Here is a 20,818-nt window from a genome sequence, read left to right on the forward strand (position 1 = left end):
TACGCCCGCCGGTGTCGTGCCAATGTAGTTACCCCAGTCAAAAATGGTATCCCCTGGGCAGAGAAAAAAAAATGCTTCAATCAAAATATATATTTTCAATCAAAAAAAGTCACTTCAATACAAAAAAAATGTGTTTGAATGCAAAAATAAATTTGGAACTTAAAAAAATGCATGTGAAAGCTATTTTTCTTATTATGGCTCATATTATGGGTTAGACATTTGTGTCTAAATCATTCAATCCCTAAAAAAGTTGCTTCAATCAAAAAATATATATATATTTCCCAATCAAAGAAAAAAAATCATTTGAAAAATAAAATTGCCCTTCGCTAATTTCTTTTTTTTTTTTTTTTGAAAATTATATGCAAAGCAAATGACCATCTAAGGTGCTAGTAACATGAGCTGTTCAAAAAGTAATTTTGACCCATTATTAAAAAAAAATTTTTTTTTCATTTCATTCATTTTTGTTGCAGTTTTATTGCTTTACAACTTTTATATATATTGGAAAGTCAGTTTCATGCAATGACACGTTTCGGCCACCAGGGCAGGCCTGGCCCCCCTTTAAAATCCGCTTATGCTTGGATGTGTATGGAAGCGATCGTTTTATATATTAAATTGTTGAATCCCGCGCCATGAAAATAAGTTACTTCCAGAATGTGACGTCACCCGGGTCAGCATCTCACAATACAGTATTGCTTTATAGCATGCCGATGGACTGCGGATTCAGCTTATTTTGCAAATGAATTTGTTTATTTTTCGCATCACGACAGCCAAACGGCTGCAGGCTTTTGTGGCTGCACCAGGGAGAGGTGTGTGAGCGTTTTGGGTTTCAGAAAGTTCCTGTTCACCCCGAGTCTGGCCAAAACAAGTGTGCGACAACAGTGGGACCATTGGACTTACGAGGAAGTGAGTAAACATCGTGTTTTGTATTATGTCAAATACTGGGATCATGGCACACGTTTTATACCCAGGTGGCTTGCATTTTGTGGCTGACATGCTCCTTGTCGACTCGTCCGACGACCAGCGGCTTGTCTCACATCCCTCCGCCGGGAGAGCACTATACTCTGCTTATTGCCCTCTTCGTGCGACCGGTGTTCTGTCAAATTTTTCTGCTTCTTTGTCGTCACCTCTATATTCATGCGTGGTTGAAATCAAATATATCCATCGCCTCTCCCTTCTTTCTCAACGCACGTGACATTAGCGCGTTGGGCTGCATTAAAAGTAGTCCGGGCAAAACGTCTTGCTTAGAGCTGGCAAAATTAAACGATTCCTCAAGGCGGAGAGAATCCCCTGATCAATTTTTAAAAATCAAGTTACTCGAATTATTCGAGTAATCGTTTTAGCTCTACACTTGTGTTCACAGAACAACAACATGTGACATAAATACAAACTCTGTGTACCTTAATAAGCGTGAAAACTATTTGTGTGCGTTTTTTTTTTTTTTTTTTTCTTTTGTACTAAAGTGCATTTCAGAGCCTGTACTTTTATACTTAAGTACAGAATGAGAGTACGTTTGCCACCCCTGTTTTCAATTTGGACATATGGAGCACTATTTAGCATAAGTGTGCCACCCTGTGCAAGAATGGAGGACCACCTGTATGCAGATGAATGGTGAAAGGGGGAAACAGAAGATGAGCCTGTGCGGTGCCAGAGAAGCAGAAGCTTATCAGAGTGTGCCGCTATGAGCCAGAGGGGCTCGGGCCTGCGGGGGGCCAGGGATAAAGGCAGAGGGCAGCGGGGTGACAAGCTGTCCATGTGTGCATGAAACAATGCCAAGTGTTAACAAGCCTAAGCTGGCGGTAATGGCAAAGATCGGCTGGACAAAAGGCCGCCATTTGAAATGCAATCTGTGATCTGCTAGAGTCAATAGAACTGTGTTTAGCTGCTTTCATCCTCTATTCATTGCATCATCATGTTGATGTTCCATAGGACCTTCTCTTTTCCAGTGACGAGCAAGGTTAATCACGGGTAATGTTTGGCAGACAAGGAGAACATTTTTAGCTGAACTACCAGGGCAACACGTGCACCCATGTGAGGAAACAAGAGCCAGAGACGTCATCAGCAGGTCGCCTTGCCTAAAAGTAGGGAACACTCCCGCGCATCATCCAAGCAAGCACCATCCTGTTATTTGCTTCAACCACTCTTTTTTTTTGTCTTTGTGAGACTTCAGAGTGACACTCAGCATTTCCATGTCTATATTTAGCACCAACACCCCTTTGGCCATGCAACTGTTCCCTCCACCTTGATTTGTGTTTCTCTTGTTAGGTGCTCAATTTTATGACTCATGTTTTTATGATTATTTATTTTTATGTTTCTTTCCACTGCATCAATAAAGGCGAAAGGCCAGACGACCTTATTTGGTCGGTTGCATCTCATCTTGAGACGTATCAAGGCAATATGAGGTATATTTGTTGGATATCTTGTTGTTTTAGGTGTTTAAAAGAAAAGTCAATCTTCATCAAAAATATTTTTTTCTGTCAAGTGCATACCAAAGCAACAGGGGAGTGCTAAGACCCCGAACCATGAGGCCATCTCAGCCAATGAGAAGCATATGTGTAGAAAGTAAGATAAGAACGCTGGCGAATTGTGAAAAAGGGGAATCATACAAACATAGTGAAAAGGTAGTGTATTTCTGAATATCACATACTGTAAGTTACCAAAACAAAGAAGCTTCTCACATATGGAGATGGCGTATACAATGTGGCCGTTTAGAAGAGGAGGAATGGGTGCTTCTTGGGTGATCATAATTATATTTTGAAAAAATGTACCAGTTTAAAAAAAAATGGAATGTATGAGGAAGTACAGGTATTAGCACCACAGTAATAGATATGGTTAGGTACAACATGGTATGAGAAAACGTTGTGTTTTATGAGAATTAAGTATTTCTTAATGAATAATGACGTATGATAAAAAAGTTGTTACAAATTTTAGAAAAGGATACTATAAAAATTATTTATTTATTTATTCATTTATTGTGAATACATCTTGATATTTTCATAGGAACATTTTAATTTACCATAACAGAGTTAATTGTTTATTGAGAAAATGTGAGATATCGTATCTAAACTAAAAGAATACAATTATTGAACAAAATGTTAAATTTTGTGAAAGAAATAGTTTTTTTTGTGAAGTCGTGATGTAAAATTCTATCTGTCTGTCTGTCTGTCTGTCTGTCTGTCTGTCTGTCTGTCTGTCTGTCTGTCTGTCTATCTGTCAGTCTATAAAAAGGTGAAATATTGACTTGTTCATCAAAAAATGAAATAGACTATGTTTGGTTTAATCGTCACCCACTACTGTAATTTTCTGACTTTAAGGCGCACCTGACTATAAGACGGCAGCCACCAAATTTGACACAAAAACGGCATTTGTTCATAGATAAACCACACTGGACTATAAGCTGAAGCTTTCCTCATTGTATTATGGGATATTTACACCAAAAGATATTAATCTGTACCACTTTATTTGACAGCGGCCTCATCACACCCTCCCTTGGGGGAGACACTCAACCTAGGCTGCCACCTGCTGTCAACACTGTTGTTATCCAACATGCCTCCGAGCATGTATTGCAGCGCTGCAGATGTAAATAACAATCAAAATTCATGTTCTGTGCTAATTATTTATGACAGTGTCATGTCATAATTATGACGGTCTCATGGCAGTCTTATGACGCCGCTGTCAAATAAAGTGTTGCTTATTAACCCATATAAATCAACAGATAAACCGCACTGGACTATAAGCCTCAGGATTCAAAATGAGGGAAAAAAGTAGTGTTTAAGTCAGTACGAAAATTAAAGTATAATGTTATTGAGAAAACACTTGATCAATTAATCGGCGAGACAAAGTGACTGTTGATTAAACTGCCAAAAACATTCATTTACAGGAAGACAGCCAGCACTCTCGTCATAGTGCCGAGAACTACCGAGTGAAGGCTTTGCAGAACTAACACAGCAACATAATCAGGTGACAAGCATCAGCGTGCATGCATGATCAACAGCGAGGTATTCATGCAGGTCAGCAGCTGTCTGCTTCATCACTGAGCACAACCTGAAGAGGCAGGTTTGACGGGTACTCTGCTAAAATAAAAGAGAAATGTTGACAAAGTGGATCAAGAACCTCGGCTGGTAAACAAAAGTCCTTTGAGACTTTGAAAACTGCTGCGTGGTGCTACACGTTGCCCTTTTATTAACCTCAGTGTTGGGGAAAAATGTTCTATATAAAGAAAGGGAGCAGCATTCAAAAGCACCACACATTTTGTTTTCATTTTATGTAATTATGAGTTATGTAATTATGGAATTCCCATAGCTTGTTCAACAACACCTGCCACAAACTGTGCCGCCTGGAGACACATCCCCCGGGAAATAAACAAGCTGGCTTTCCGGAAAGTTTTACACTTGGCGGTCAGGTCTTTCCTCAAATGCTTGTCATCTGCCAAGCTTTTTTGTCATCTTTTAAAACACTTTTTTGTGTGTTTATGTGTGGGGTTTTATTTATTCATTTTTTTATTTTATTCATTTTTTTTTTTTTAGCATTTCAATTATGTGGTATCCTTTTGGCATAGGTTCTACACAACATTGCTCATCTTCTATGACTGTGAAGGGAGATCCCCACAGTCTGATACTTGGCTGCCTCAGCATAGATGAGGTGTATTTGTGGGCTGTACTTGCCTAAACTATCTGAAGGAGGTGTTCCAATCTGACCAGAGGGAGCGGGGAGGCTGTTTGGCATGTACTGTACACTCACGCTAGAGTGTGTGTATGTGTGAGTGAGAACTAGGCGATCCGATTGCTGGTAGTCTGAACCGTGTGAGTCACTGGCTGGTTCTGGAGTGCTTGGAACTTTATTTGCATGTGATGCATTTCCTGAGTAATCAATATGCTGTGCCCTGTTAGTTTCAACCAGTTTGAAGTAGAGATGGATTGGAAAGCTGTTATAATGGATTCTATCTATCTAGTTCTGAAGTGTTCATTGATTTGTACACTTTGATGACATAGCTGAATGAGAAATCCAATATAAAAAGTGTATCATACACAAAAAACCTGCCAGCATTTGTATGTACAGTAATCCTCCATTTTGATTGACAATGACAGAGGGTACAGTGAAGCCTCGCAATTGGCAGGGATTTGGGGCGAAGCCAAGTAGTTTATTTTGGGAACAATGAATTTAGATCAGAATTTTTAATCATGAAGGATGAACTGAAGTTGGTCATTTTAAAATGTATAAAATAAGCTCTGAACAAGTTTGCCTGGAAAACGAAGTGTCCCAACACTGATGGGTAATTACGGACATTATAGCAACGTTTTCTTCTTGCATTCTCCAAGTTACCCATTACCTCATACATTCATTCATTTATGTTTTATTATCCTGTATTTTATATACTTCTGAACTTTTATAGTTAAGACTGTTGCTTGCAACATTACCTGTTACATTTATAAGGTTTTTTATTGTCACATGAATACACAATACAGATGGCTCACTAGTGAAACTGAACTCTAGGACAGGTGATTTTCATTCAGTTTGTTTCTTGTTGGGATATCAACAACAGAGAAGTCAAAGTGATTTCTGAGAAAGACTGTGTTCACATCTTCAAATGTTCCACTGAAAATTTATTATTGTGGTTTTATTTTGCAGTAGTGTATAGCTGTTGATGGTGTTTTACCCATCTCATGTATCCAAAATATTAGTACCAGCTCTCGGTTGACTATCATATATTTTTAACAAAAAAAAAGAAAAAAAAAAAAAAAAAGAAAAAAAACATTGTTACTTTTAAGTAAATACCTCCCACAAAATGTCGAAAACAGAGCCAGTCGCTCATGAAGTGGCTTGCTGTGTATTGCTATTCTCTATTTCATTTAATTGAGTACTTGTGCCAGTATTTTTACTTATACATGGTGTTGTGTCATTTTTCCCGTCACTTGAATGTAATATCTTCCCTAGCAATGATTATCATCCCCTTAGTTGTGTGTGAGGGATCCTGTTTCAGAGTAGTAGTGCATGTGGGTGCTTGCCCAGCCAAGCCTAAGGACAGCCAGACACCCTCCACTCCTCGATGCACTCACACCCATACAAACTCCTCCATGTACACACATGCACAGACAATGCCCCCTCCTGTTCCCCCCGCAGCCGTCGAACAACGAGCCAGCTGACCCAGGCCGGGCTCCATTCTTGCCCCAGGGAAGGCTTCTCCTGCTGGGGCTCCAATCCCACTGACACACAACGGCCTGGACTTTATCCGTTCCATCTGTGACCGTGTTTTCCACAGCCCCCCGTCTGGTGACGCGGTCCGAGTGGAGACCACAAGATCAGACTGATAAGACTGTAATAATTCTTTAGTATACCTGACAAAATGTAATCAGCACACTTGCGTGCCCCGACAACTGCAGTCTGGAACTAAATACATACATGTGTAGGGTTCCCACACAAATAGACACATTGACTGTCTGTTTTTTATGGAGGACACCAATAATGTTGCATCTCCACATGATTTAACAAAATACGTGGAAAGCAATTCCCAGAGGGTTGCATGGAAATTTAGTGAATACACAAACAGTGATCAAAGGTGATGTTGAAAAATTATGTCTGGAAAATAAGATCTGAATTGGCCCGTAGAAGGAAAAAGGTGCAGTACCGGTACACCAGGAGTTGTTGAACAGAGTCCATTTTTTTATCCTTATTTAGTCATCTCAACCAATTAGACATGTTTTGCATATTTTGAAGGTCAAAAAGTGTTTATCACTGCGGTTTAGACACTTTGAAGCTGTATTTTTAGAAAGCTGGTAGTACCAGCTACTTAGTAGGACATTTGGTTTCTGGGTAACATAGCCTACTCACTCCACATTGAAGAGAATTAAAAAAAAAAAAAATGTTTTACTGTGCATTTATGTCTGTTTTACAGTGCACACACATTTCTTTCTTTAATTGTGTGCTTTCTTGAAATGTGTTTGATTTATTGTGAGGAAACAGCTCCACATTTCCCTGCTGTATCCGTATATAGTAGTATGATTGTGCATACTAATTTTAAATCTTACATCTTTATGACTCTTTTCATCATGCGCCAGAAGTGGCATAAGTACTACAACAACAACAACTAGAACAATTTGTACTGAAGTATAGCTATTTGTGGGGGGAAAAAAGGATAAATAAAAGCAAGGGCGTAGGTTTGGTCTCAACATTGGTAGGGACGTTATAACAACATAATCTGCATGTACACTTTTTGCTGGGGACGTGACATTAATAAGACCAAACAGATTTGGTGAACGGGGGTCAGGACAACATTTCTTACAAATATGAACCCAATTAATTGATAGGCTAAATGACCAATGCAAAATAAATGGACTGAATTATACTAACTTTCATGTGTATTGGTTCAGGTGATAACACCGTTGGATCCAAACCTGTTTTCAAAAACTACTAAAGAAACATCTTGAAAACCTCCAGAATAAAAGTCTGGATTTTATTAGCGAATTTAAATTGCAATATTTCAAAATGACTTCAAATATATTAACATACACAATAATACAAACTTGTTAATTGTCTCTTAACTATCCAGGAATGCAAAAAAAAACCCATTTGTGTTAAGACCACTCAACATTGTCTGTCTGAAAAAACTTCAGCCAGGGAATAAAAAATAAATAAATAAAAAGTGAGTCTTCCTTCAGGTAAAACACTACTGTTTTTGTCCACAAGCACAGCCAAACTCAACAAAAAATGAAAGCTCCTTTAGACTGCTTTAAGACCACATAAAAATTTAAAATGACAATTGGGAAGAAGGGGGTAAACCTCGATTCACTACATTTCTCAAATTTTAATTAAAGTTAGCCGTACAAAAAAATAAAGGAGGACATTTCTCTCTAAGCAGCTTCCTACTCAAGTTTTGCAGGTTAGAAAATTCACAGTTTAATATCATGCTAACTCTGATGCAGGACGGACTTTCTGTTGCAAAATTCGTAGCATGTTCCGCACCTCATAACATTGACGTCTTTTTAGATTACTTGCAGTGGCTGCTGGTGCTGCCGGCAAAAAAAAATAAAAAATCTAATATTAGGAGGCGGCATGTTGTTGACAACATGCGCTTGAGGGGAAAAAATGGACCGACTCATTCATTAAGTCAAAAGGGGTAAATGTAAGTCAACGTAATGAAAATAATTCACTTAATAACGGTAAGGTCAATTCTAGGATTGGGCATCGAGCATCGATGGGAACCAGGTCTAACACTCCGATGCCTCCGGAATCGTTGAAATTTTAAAATTTCGATTCCTTTTCGATGCCCTGACCGCCAAGCGGGGAAAAAATTGCTCAAGTTCAAAGACTGATATGCAAGTTAAAATTACCCCTTTGAAAAGTTTATTTAATTATTTAAAATCGTCAAGAAGTTAAGACTTTAATATAAACTAGGCAAATTTTTTTTGACCCTGTATTTTTTTTACCCTGCCTCTCAAAAGAATCGGAATCTAGAATCGTTAGGAACCGGAATCGAAAGGTGGAATCGGAATCGGAACTGGAATCGCCAAATTTCAAACGATGCCCAACCCTAGTCAATTCTATCCTTTCACACATTGGAAGAATCTAAATTACTTATATAACTGAAGTCATTATACAATGCAACTATGGTTCCTTAAAAGTTTGTGGAGACAATTTGCGCATCCTAAAAAGTTGGTAGTGTTATGTCCCTACAGTCCCTATGCAAACGTACACCCTTGAATAAAAGTAGTACTACCGATGCAACTATTGTACTTGGCAAGTGACAAGTCTATTTGACAAAGAAGAGGGAAGAACACATTTGAAATTTAGTAAGTAAACATTTCAAAGTGGAGTTTATAGACATATCAAGTTTATCAATAATATACTTTTTAATCAATTATAACTTTTTTGTATCTATTTCTGATTTTGCTGAACATTCCTGTCTGTTTTGTAATATGTCACATTCATAAGCGGATTTTAGGGGGGGGGGGGGGGGGCAGGCTCTCCCTGGTGGCCGAAAAGCGTTATTGCATTAATTTACTTTCCTATATATATATAAAAGTTGTAAAGCAACAACTAAATAATGAAATGAACAAAAAATATATATTTTTATAATGGGTCAACATTATTTTTCGAGCACTTTAGACGGTCATTTGCTTTGCATATAATAATAAAAAAATATATATTAGAAAAAAACATTTTTTAAATGATTTTTTCTTTGATCGACCATGTTTTTTTTTTTTTTTTTTTTTTTTTTTTGATTGAAGCAACTTTTTGGGGGGTTGAATGATTTAGACGCAAATTTCCTAGTCATAATATGGCCCAAAGACAAAAAGGATTGTTTCAATCAAAGAAAACTTTTTCAATGAAAAATTAAGTGTTCAAATGCAAATTTTTCAATCTAAAGTATTTTTTCGAATTCAAAAACTTTTTCTATGATCGAAAATTTTCTTTTATTGATTGATTTTCTTTTGGAAAATCAATTTTTTTTTTTTTTTAAGCAACTTATTTTTTGATTGAATAATAAAGACAAAAATGTCCTAGCCAAAATCTGGCCCAAAAACAAATCAACATTACTTCAATCAAAAAAGTTGCTTAAATTAAAAAAATAATAATAATAAAATAAAAACTGTACTTCTATCAAAAAAAAAAAAAGAAAATGTATTTAATTATTTATTTTTAATTTATTAATTTATTTTTTTATTATTTTTTTATTTATCTATTTATTTTTAGTTTTTTGAGTTTCAAATTTATTTTTGCATTCAAAAACATTTTTTTTTTTTTTTTTTTTGGATTGAAGTGACATTTTTTGGGGGGTTGAAATATATATTTTGATTGAAGCAACTTTTTTTTTTTCACTTTTTTTTTTTTTTATTGACTAATAAAGACACAAATCTACCTCCCTATGGCTCCGCCCTGGGGATACAATTTTTGACTGGGGCAATGACATTGGCACAACACCGGCGGGTGTAACATATTTAATAGATGATCTTGGCGAAAAGTTTTGCCTAAGCAGCCTGATTTAGAATTCCCCTCAAGAATGATGGGGGAAAAAACGCTCATTGTCAACTTATTATTATAAATATACTTGTAAGTTAATTTTATTGCTGACACTATGTTTCGGGGACATCAACATGCCCCCCCCCCCCCCCCCCCCCCGCCCCAAAAGTCAAAGTACGCCTATGGTCACATTTTATTTCATTATGTGATTTTAGAAATGCTTTGGTGATTTAACTTGTTTACCAGCCCAGCAGTTTTTACGTTTGCCTCATATGTTATTGGCAGTATAATACAGCTATCTATTTTAAAAGTCTTTCTTCATGTTGAATCCTTTTCATTACGCTGTAATTCTACAACTCCTCGTGGTTGTTTTTGTGTTTCGTTGCTGTTGTTGTTGTTTTTCTCCTTTCATCCAGCAGCTGCCTGGTGAGAGTCTGTCTTTGCGCCTGAAACCTGCTCTTGCTTTGGTGGTGGGCGGAGTTCCCATTCAGCTGCTTTGTTGTGATTGGCTATTTCTCAAGTGAGGGGCGGAATGACAAGTCGACAAAACAGACCGTAGTCGCGCTTAGGCTAAACAGTCAGTGGAGTTTCATGGTAGTGATTGTGACTCCTGAGCGGCTTAGAGTAAACACCCGAGAAGACTCACGTGATTTTGTTTAAGTACCGCTTTCTTGGTGAGAAGATCAACCATGGATTTGGCGAGCGTTCTGTGTTTGGTGCTGGGCGTTGGAACTTGGTTCGCCCGCGCGGAGAGGCACAGTGTCTACTGGAACAGCTCAAACCCAAAGTAAGTCTCTATGTGCGTCCATTATACTGTTTAATTATCACATAGAAAGGCATAACAAATCAGCCAATTGGCCTTTATATTGCTAAGGTAGAGCTGTCTCTTTGTTTGTTTTGTCTTTGCAAAAGCAGCGCCACAAAGTCAACTTCATTTAGTACTCTGTCATAGCAACAGGAGCAGTGCAACAGTCCAGACAGGTTGTATGCTACATTTAACAGCAACGCACAGAGTAACAGCAATAGATAAACTTGCTAAAGAAGCTATATCTCGTGCACAAAATGCTGATTGCACTCCTCTGCCATGTGTTAGCTGGGGTCAGAAATGTAATTCTAGCCAACCACTCAATAGGATCGATGCGGCTTGTCGTGTACGGGTGCGATTTATTGAGCTTTTAGTTCGAGCAGTACACACAAAGATAATTTTTTATTTGCTTTAAATGGGAGTCCGGACTGTACATGCACTCACTGCTCGTTCGATGAAAAGTGCTTAAAATAAAAATACCTAGGTAAAGGCCATTAAGACCCTTTAGGTCTTCGTCTTGGTTACATTAGTGACTCTGTAATTGACCTTTAACATGACAATGGGCCTAAAAGAGAAACTACAACACTGCAATTAATTTTAATACTAAAGGGCGGGGTTAGTGGAAAATTTGTGATTGTTAGTTTACAGAGTGATTCAGAAGGTTTTGTCCCAGTTGAGTCACTAGACCTAAGAGGGCTTGGGCAAGTTCTGTATTGGTAAAAGAACTTTATATAACAATTCCTAATAGGTTTTATTTTTTAAGTTTGCAATCAATTTCTCTTACAGGTCATACATGGGCCAAATGCCATGCGTTTGACCACAACTGTAGTTTAAAATGCATTCTCAAAAAGTAATATTCATACCTGTAATTGCATTTTTTGGTAGTCCACATGTTTTTATGCTCACAATCCTCTTCATCCTGATCAATCGGTCACCTGTTGGACAGATTCAGTAAATCCATCAACGCCCTTTGACTGCGCCGTGACTGTGGATAAGTGATGCTAATTGATTCCCTCTCTCGATTGTACAGGGAGTGATTTGTCTTAGGGATGAGGACGGTGAGCAGATGGCAGCAGTCTGCCCATTCATGTAGGAGTCTGCGTGTGTGTTGGAGAAGTGTCCAGCAATGATTTAGTGCGTGTGTGTGTGTTTGCTTCATGACAGGTGGTGAGGCATGTTTTTCGCAGTCAGGTCTAGTCTTGTTTTCCATGTTACATGCCTGTTCTTGTATGTGTCAGAGTAGAAAAGTGGCGTTACTTAATAAAACCTTTTGACGCCTACAGCCATTTTAGAATGGGAAATGATTGGAGATTAGTTGTGCACTGCTGTGATTGTGCACATGTCAACGTGAAAGAGGGAGCGTCACGTAGACATGGCTGACACACACTGGAGGGTGGCGAGAGCGGGGCCGATGGACTTCAATGTTAATATTAGCATCGGGCAGCATTCCAGTACTGCACTCCATGTCATCAGCTGTGTGTTTATGAGAGGTTTCCTCGGAGTGGGCTACCTGTCTGCGCTTGGATTTTTTTCCCCCCACCTTGTTCCACACTCCTAAATCTCATCCCATCTGACCAGTGCAGTAATTTGTGTCAGTCAAGACTCCAGCGTGTCTGCAGACTGTCTCGGGGAGTACTTTTAGGGTGAAAACATGCAAAACAAGCCCTCTCCCAATCCATCTCTGGCATACAAAGTCAAACTCTTTCATTCTTGACACTCCACCCTTCCCCGTTTGCTTGCCGAGCCTTTTAATCCAGCCGGAATGGGAATGAACACTAACATAGATTACAGACGGATTGTAATCTGACCATCTGACCCATAGACACAAAACTATCATCTCACTGTCTTGCCTCTGTGCTATTTTTAATCCTCTTCTGTGATTCAGTGATGTAACATTTCGGCCTGGTTCATTACTTTATGTCTTCTGCAATATGTGATAAAAAATAGCCACCAGGATCAATGCTTGCATAATCTCCTGTATGATTTTCAGAATCAGACAGTAAATACAGTACATTGTTGTACTATCTTTACTATGTATCTGATTATATCAGCATGTACCTATCAAAACTGCTCCCATTGTGTCAGATTCAGCACTTCCGCAGAAGTGGCTTTTTGCCACAAATTAGAAAATGCTCCAGTACATGATGCCCACTTAACAAAAAGGTCTATGCTTGCCTATAAATGCCAGAAGATGGTGGAAAAACACTACATTACCTAAATGAAGCCCCTCAAGTCACTTCAACGTAGTTCTTTCGCAACCCGATGGCTGCAGTGCAATCTTTCTTTTAATGAAAATTCTCAACTAATGTCAACAAATTCCTTGGAGCCTAGAAACCACAAAATTATGAATGCTGTCTAATAATGACCCTACTGTATAATTTGTCCCTTATTACAGCAATTGAGTCACGCGTCGCCCCATTTTACTGAGAAATCAATAAGGCTAAATTCTTTTTGGCCCCATCACTCATTCATACTCAGCTCTTTGATTGTCCTTTCCTTCTTTCTGCTCTTCCTCTCACCGCCTTATCTTTGCTCCAGACTTCCTCCTTCCCACTCTCCCTACTTACTTTCTCTCTCCACGCAACCTTTTCTCACAAGCCCATCTCTGTTTTGACCCTGGTATTTTTCCACTGGAGGTGGTGGACAGGGCACCTCTCAGCTCCGCTAGTATTCCAGAGGCATTGTAGTTGTGTGGGCAGGCATGCGTTATATGTGTGCGTACACTGCTCATTCATTGCATTTCAGACATAGTTTTGCAAATCCAGCCTGTAGCCCACTATCTCCCCCTAAAGGCCAATTTTGCCTTCACTGGAAGGTTTTGTTTTGCTTTAATCAAATCTGATTTTGGCTTATTTTTAATGCAAACTTCTTGCTGAATTTATCCCCCACGCAGGCGTGGATTCACTTTCAGTGAACCCCCCTCTGTGTTCAGCCATGATGATACCATTTAGCCTTTTTCTATTCATGGCTGACAGAATGTGAGGATGTGAGAGAAAAAGGGGATGGGTAAAAGGATTTAGTGGCAGAGGGGAGGAGTAGAGGTCTGGACATAGGGTGAAAGAAGGGTGAACTGCATGTTGAGAAATTAGCCAGGATGAAGAGTCTTGGTATATTAAGTGAGCATTAAGAGAGGAAGAAAACAGCAGCAAGACGAAGAGGGGGTTGGGTTTATTTGTGAGAATAAAGGAGTAGCAGACGAAGGGAGGAGAGCGCGGACAGTGATAAATAAAGGGAGAGGAGAAGTTTGGGCAACTTGTAAGAATGTGAAATGGTGGCGGTGACAATTTCAGACTCTTTTATTCTGCAAATGTCAACGCGTTTCCTTGTGTGTATGTGGACATAAAAGCACTCTGAAGTGTAAATACGTAAAGAACGGAATTGTGCTGGGTTGCTAATCCCTCTAGGAAACATTGTGCAAAAGAATATACCATAACTATTGATGCATTTCACCTCTTTGATTGAACCATAGGAAGTACTATTTTGCATTACAAAAACTCTTACAGTATTTACTTACTGTAACTGAGGTTGGGTACATGGGTTGATTACACATCCTAGTGTCTGCTTTTGACATCAAAACTGGTTGAGACAACTTTGTTGGTCCACTCCATTTTCTCGCAATCATTTAATTAATTCCATGCCAGTGACACAATGAGCAATGCTACAAACTAGGGCTGCAGCTATCGAATATTTTAGTAGTCGATTAATCGATGGGCTAGTTACTTCGAATAATCGAGTAATCGGATAAGGAACATGAAAAATTAAAATACCTGAGCTGAGCCTCAAACGGTATTTTTTTTTTTAATGATCTATGTACAACAAAAGAACAATTGGCTAATTTACATAGAAAAAGTCTGATAGCTTAGATGCTATAAAATGCTAGTATTTTTTTTTTTTTTTTTTTTTTTTTTTTTACAATCCTTTTAACAAAGGGTTCAGACACATATTCCCACTAAAATGGCTAAATAGACCTATAAACTAAATTATGAATGCATTAAAAAACATTAGCTCAAACAAAAACTTAGCTTACGTTAGTCTTAACAGGGAGCAGTTGGACTCAGTCATGTGAAAAGAGGCAGACCAAAGGGCAGTGTATCCACCCTAATCAATAAATCTAAATGCAAACACTTTCAAAATAAACCATTACAATGTCACTTTAATTAAACAAATACTCAAAGCAACAAAATTTAATTCGAATTTTTTTTTTCTAATCGAATACTCAAGTTAATCGATTAATCGTTGCAGCACTACTCCAAACCCATCCTTACAGCTTACTATTGGAAGCTAAATGCCTTAAAGTCAATTGCCTGTAATAGAGTGATCTAATAGTGGAAGCAATGACAGCTCCTTGGCCAGTGCTTAAGAGGTGGCAATCTGACACACCACACTGCATTAATAGGGTATTAAATGAGCACATCCGAGTATGAGTCTACAGCTCGAATCTATCCAAACCACAACCCCCTCATCAGAACATTCCACTACGTATGTACATGCTTATTTCTGATCACCTGAGCAGCAAATGGCAGTGGCAGGGTGCATCAGAGGTTCATCTGTTTAGTGGTTCAGTGTTGCTGACTGCGGTTTTACGCATGAGAAACAGATATGTGCTGCTGCTGCTGCTGCTGCTGCTGCTGCTGCTGCTGCTGCTGACTCGGATGCTGGTATATGCATGGAGCATAGCAACCGTGAACTCTGACCTCTTGACCCACGCGTTCCCTAGTGAAAGAACATGTCAGTTGTTTGACCCAAACCAGCCAACCAAGTGCTCCAGGGACAAATGGGGGGACTATAGCACGGTCAGGGTGAAATGGGAAAAGGCCGAGCAGTGGCTTGGGTGTGGGGAGGGGGGTCGATGTAAAAAAAATGTAGCAGCAGAATGTGATAATGGCGAAACTAGCTCAGCTGCATCTGACAACTGCTATAGACGCTCACGTGCAGTGTCTGGCGATGCAAAAAGCTCATTAGTGAGAATTGACCTACCTCTGCCACATACAGACAGTCGACCTTAATAAACAGATGTGTGGGTGAGCCCGCGGCAGGAGTTGCCCTCAATAGCCACATTTACACCAAGCGTTACACTGTGCTTCAGTGAATTGCATTCTCTTACAAAAGAAAGTGCCAATTCTATGCGAGTGCAATGTGTTTAGCTCCACCCTAACACTGCTACTCCTAAAATCCTGTTTGCACAGTTCGGGACAGAACTTGTGTACACTTTTCAGCCATTGCATTGTGCAGTTAGTCTTTAATTTTTGACAGAGTGAAGTTCCTGCATTGTTATCTGCAGTCATAAAATTAAATATTGTCATTCTTGCACCAGATGATTGTATTGTATTGTAAAAAAATATACAGCACAATCCTATTAAAACTAGTAAATTGCAAACATACAATATTTCCCATCTTTTCTTCCTTCTCAGGCTTGCATACATTGTTCTATCCGTTGCAGCAGTTGGTGGAGCTGAACACAATAATGAATCTGCATTCCTAACTAACTTCACGATTTAACATAAAAGTGGAATAGTAAGAGGGTTTATCGATTCAGACTGTACAGCTACGAACCAAACAACAAACAAGAACGCTACCGAAAAGTATGACTTTACTATTCTTAAACCAGTATAGCTGTATCCGTGCTGAATTGTTCTCACTTTTAATAAGATGAAGAGCGGTTTCCTCACGAGAATCACACACGGGAAAGGCTGGGCAAAAGTAAGTTTGCGACATCGTGACCCCACACACACTCACACGCACACCTGGCCCCACATACAGACGACGCAGCTTCAGTATCACATTAACGTGATTCTCACCCCCGTGAGAAGTGTCAGCCTGTGGCCGCGAGAGACAGCAGCCGGGTGAGCTTTGATGGGCCAGTTGTGAAGGGATGGGAAATCTGCACTACAGCCAATGCATGAATGCATGATCCCATAGTTAAGGAAAGAGAAAGAAAGATATCTCAGTGGAAAAAGATTGAACGCCTGTATGATCAGGACTCTTTGATTGTTGCATCATTCGGATACATTCCAAAACAACTGCGGGAAGCCTGGGTACTGTGAGAAAAGCACATTAGATGAGCTCACAATTTGGACACATCCGCTCCAATCATGGTAAAGTGAAGCCACCACAGGGGGTAACGTACAGAGGTTGTAGGGGCCCTGAAGCCTTCAGGCCTCCAGTCTATGGGGAGGGGAAGAGTATAATTACACCCTATTCATTTCTCCTCCCCTCCTTTCCTAGTCAACACATTGGTCCCAGACCGCTTAACAACTTTTAATTAGCCCAGCCTTTGGAGGCGGTGAGGAGAAGGTGAATAAAAGGAGACTTTTTACCTGATTATGAACAGTGTGAATGGAGTTGAAAACAATATCTATTTTATTCCCTTTGGGTAAAAACCACTATATATAAAGCAATAGATGGAAAGCAAACCTTGTTTTGTCAATGAATTTCCCATTTATCCCTTTGCTAAAACACACAAAGGTGTTTGCTCCTATACTATAGATCGTACGGAAAGTTATTTCAGCATTTATTCGATAAGCTTGATATCAAGGTCGTCCATATTCTTGGGCACTCTATATCACGACTAGTGAGAATATTCCAATCTGTAGTTAGTATGTTTTTTCACCCCATGACTTTATGTCATTATTGTATTCTAGTAAAAGAGCTAACAACAACAACTACTACTGTATGTGCTAGTAGTGCTACAAGTGGCATTGTAAAACTAGTCTCCAACTTCATTAGTTGGACTACTAGCAGAGGTGGGTAGTAATGTGTTACATTAACTCCGTTACATATACTTGAGTAACTTTTCTGAGAAAAACGTACTTCTGAGAGTAGTTTTGCTAAGCCAATACTTTTTACTATTGCGTGAGTAGATTTGTGAAGAAGAAACGCTACTCTCACTCCGCTACTTTGGGCTACACAAGTCATTACATTTTTCCTCTTTATGCTGCATAATAGATTTTACTTTTTTTGCCAACAGTGGCTCTACCAGTTTCACCAATGAGACATCGTAACAGACTCCATTATACCAGTCACACTCAAGCTTGCCTTTCTATGACCATGCCAGCCTGTTGAATCACGTGGCGACACCATAAGAGATTCGAAAGTGCGGATTTTAACCTCTCTCCCAGTTTTTATTGGGCACCGATTGACCACGGAAAACCACAGATATGATCCTTTTAATTTCATGATAGGAAATATGTTTTCTCCACTAGAGGGCACTCATGCTCTTTGGATGAATGATGCTTCATTTTTGTAGATTTTTTTTCTGTCGCCGGAAAAAATATTTCTTTGGCTTAATGTGGTTATGTAATAGGTTACAGTACAGTATAATATACATATATAATAAACAGTTTATATAGATAAATTCGTGCTGAAAAAAAAAAAAGTTAAAAAAAAAAAAAATCGTATGTAGTTCCTCACACTGTTACTCATTACTGAGTATTCTATTCATGAAATATATATATATATATTTTTTTACCTGTACTTGAGTACATTTTTTGAATGACTACTTCTACTTTTACATGAGTAACATTGTTTTGAAGTAACGCTGCTCTAAATTGAGTAAATGTTTTGGCTACTCTACCCACCTCTTTGGCTACTAGTGTACAGATGTAAGCTAATGAAGAGTTTCACCTCACCATAGTATATAAACCCTAACCTCATGCAGTAATGGATAATAAGTTAAACATTGTAATTATTGTTTTATTGAACTTATAAACATATACAAGAAAAGCTAATTTTAATAGAAAGACATAGAAAAATTACTAGAGCACTTTTTTAACGTGGCAATGACATGTTTGAGTTATAGGATAGTGTAGGGGTGGGGGTGTTGATCAACCTATTAGCCCAGCCTAACAAGTTTAGAACTGTGCTCAGCTAACAAAGCATGTTTTGACTGGTAGGCTAGTGCTTACACACAAATGTATACACACATGTTCAGGCAGGAAGGTGGGGTTAAAGGCCTGTGATTGGAGCCACTGTGTCTGTGCTTTGACCAGGGGGTCCGAGCAGGAGCCACAACAACAGGAGGAGTTTTTGGGAGGGGGGTAAATAGGCACCATGTCCTGCGCTTTGATGCCGACAGACCCACAAACAACACACAGGAGCCGTTGTCGCTTTCACTCGCTGCAACACCCTGGTCCACATGCGCTTTTAATTTACTAAATGACGAAATACCACCTTAAAAGTGTGATTTTCTGGAATCAACGTGCACACATCACTCAAAGCAACACAAATCACAGCACATCGTGTGCGTCGCGATGACAGCAGAGGAGGTGAGCAAAGTGGAGACGGCGAGGCATGAAAAGAGCTATAAAAACTTAAGGAAGGATAAAGATGAAAAGAAAGCAGGAGGGCGTCAGTCTGACTGAACCACGCCCCTTTTGTCTCAGTCTTTGATAGAAGCAAAATGGAGAAAAACACATTGAGACTGTAAAAAAAAAAAAGTGAAGTGTCACAGTGGTGTTTGGTAACAAGAGTAAGTGTAAGGTGTATAAGCGGAATGGCGCCAAGGCTGAACAAGTCCGGCCTGACTGTGCTCTTTTGAATTGTCACACTAATTAGCGCTTTACGCTACGAAGCTGAACTACACAAACAGTCTCCACGAGCACCAGAGTGTAAACAGGTGTGCGTTGCATTGCGACACGCGTAATTGAACCTAATTATCCGTGTCAACTTGGTTGCTTGCAAAAATAACATTTGTGAGGCCTCGGTCATTAACACACCCTTCTCATCCTCCTCAGCTTCCTGTGGGACGATTACGCCGTGGAAGTCCGCATCAATGACTACCTGGACATCATCTGCCCGCACTACATCCACGGAGAGGTGGCGCCGCACTCAGCTGAACGCTATGTGCTCTACATGGTGGAGAGGGAAGACTACGATGTTTGCAAGCCGCACTCATTTGACCAGCTGCGCTGGGAGTGCTCGCGGCCCTTCGCCCCCCACGCCCCTGAGAAGTTCTCCGAGAAGTTTCAGCGCTTCACCCCCTTCACCCTGGGCAAGGAGTTCAGGCAGGGAGAGAGCTATTATTACATCTGTAAGTATTTAACGGAAATTTTAGAGAATACAGTTCAAACTCTTAGGTCGAACATGCGCAGGGTTCTGGAAGTTTAGGATAAACACATTTTCTGATTAGTACAATGGAAGTAAAAAGTGAAATGTTCTGTCTGCTGTTTATCTTTTTAAAATGTAATCAATAACAATATTATTCAATGTTTCCTGTTTCTTTGCTCCCAAACAGCCAAGCCGATGCATCACCACGGCCAGGATTGTCTGAGGCTCAAAGTGGACGTGGCCGGACAAAAGGCATTGGCAAAGACTCACGCAGGCAAATTCAAGGCAGGGACAGAGAAGAGTTTGGATGCATCAAAAGCCAAGTTTACCTCTGCCGGCGGAGTTCACAACCTCTCCAATCGTCTCCCAGCAGGTGAGGAATCTGCAGACTCCTGAACTTGTCATCACAGTCATCAAAGTCCCACACTTATTTATTATCTCTCTTCATTTCTCAGACGACCCAACTGCAATGGAGCCGAATGTTCAGAGGAGCATCGGAAATTCAGGAGCGCGGCATGTCTCGGTCTCGCTCTTCTTGGCGCTCCTTCCAGTTTTGTTAGCGGCGATACACTGAACAAAAATAACTTTGCAGAACAGCCCAGTGCTGGCCATTGGGTTCTCGGACACTTTTTTTAAGGAAAAAAAAAAATAAAAAAAAAAAAAAATATATATATATATATATATATATATATATATATATATATATATATATATATATATATATATATATATATATATATATATATAATGAATGAAGAGTTTTTATACAAAGAAAAAACTGTCAGTGAGCGAGTGAATGTTTGTGTTGCGATGTGAATGTGGGGTGTAGATCACTCCAAAGAAGAGGACCTCATTTTGTTGTTGTCATTTTTTTTTTAATGATGAGGATGAAGCAGCATTTTCCATTCTGAGCATTTTTTAAAACAGTGTTTTCATACCACTCAGTAGGTACACAGCCATTTTTTTATTCAGCTTCTGTCTTTGTCGCATTTGTTTGACATTGTGTTAATGTGA

General features: G+C 39.3%; 1 protein-coding gene across 1 annotated transcript; it reads left to right on the forward strand.

The window, feature by feature from the left end:
• Nucleotides 1-10,505: 10,505 nt before the first annotated feature.
• On the forward strand, nucleotides 10,506-20,473 carry efna1b (ephrin-A1b). Its single transcript, XM_057835357.1, has 4 exons — nucleotides 10,506-10,741; nucleotides 19,492-19,787; nucleotides 19,992-20,177; nucleotides 20,260-20,473. Exons 1-4 carry the CDS (start codon nucleotides 10,644-10,646, stop codon nucleotides 20,376-20,378), a joined length of 699 nt encoding a protein of 232 aa, XP_057691340.1. The 5' UTR covers nucleotides 10,506-10,643; the 3' UTR covers nucleotides 20,379-20,473.
• Nucleotides 20,474-20,818: the final 345 nt, after the last annotated feature.

The sequence above is a fragment of the Corythoichthys intestinalis genome, chromosome 4, assembly GCF_030265065.1.
Source record: "Corythoichthys intestinalis isolate RoL2023-P3 chromosome 4, ASM3026506v1, whole genome shotgun sequence".
Classification (NCBI taxonomy): Eukaryota; Metazoa; Chordata; class Actinopteri; order Syngnathiformes; family Syngnathidae; genus Corythoichthys; species Corythoichthys intestinalis.

Excerpts from the sequence above, each read along its gene's own strand:
- efna1b (XM_057835357.1), top strand. The coding sequence starts at position 10,644 with ATGGATTTGGCGAGCGTTCTGTGTTTGGTGCTGGGCGTTGGAACTTGG. Across the intron at positions 19,788-19,991 it reads AGAGAGCTATTATTACATCT|CCAAGCCGATGCATCACCAC; the intron begins GTAAGTATTTAA and ends GCTCCCAAACAG. Across the intron at positions 20,178-20,259 it reads CTCCAATCGTCTCCCAGCAG|ACGACCCAACTGCAATGGAG; the intron begins GTGAGGAATCTG and ends TTCATTTCTCAG.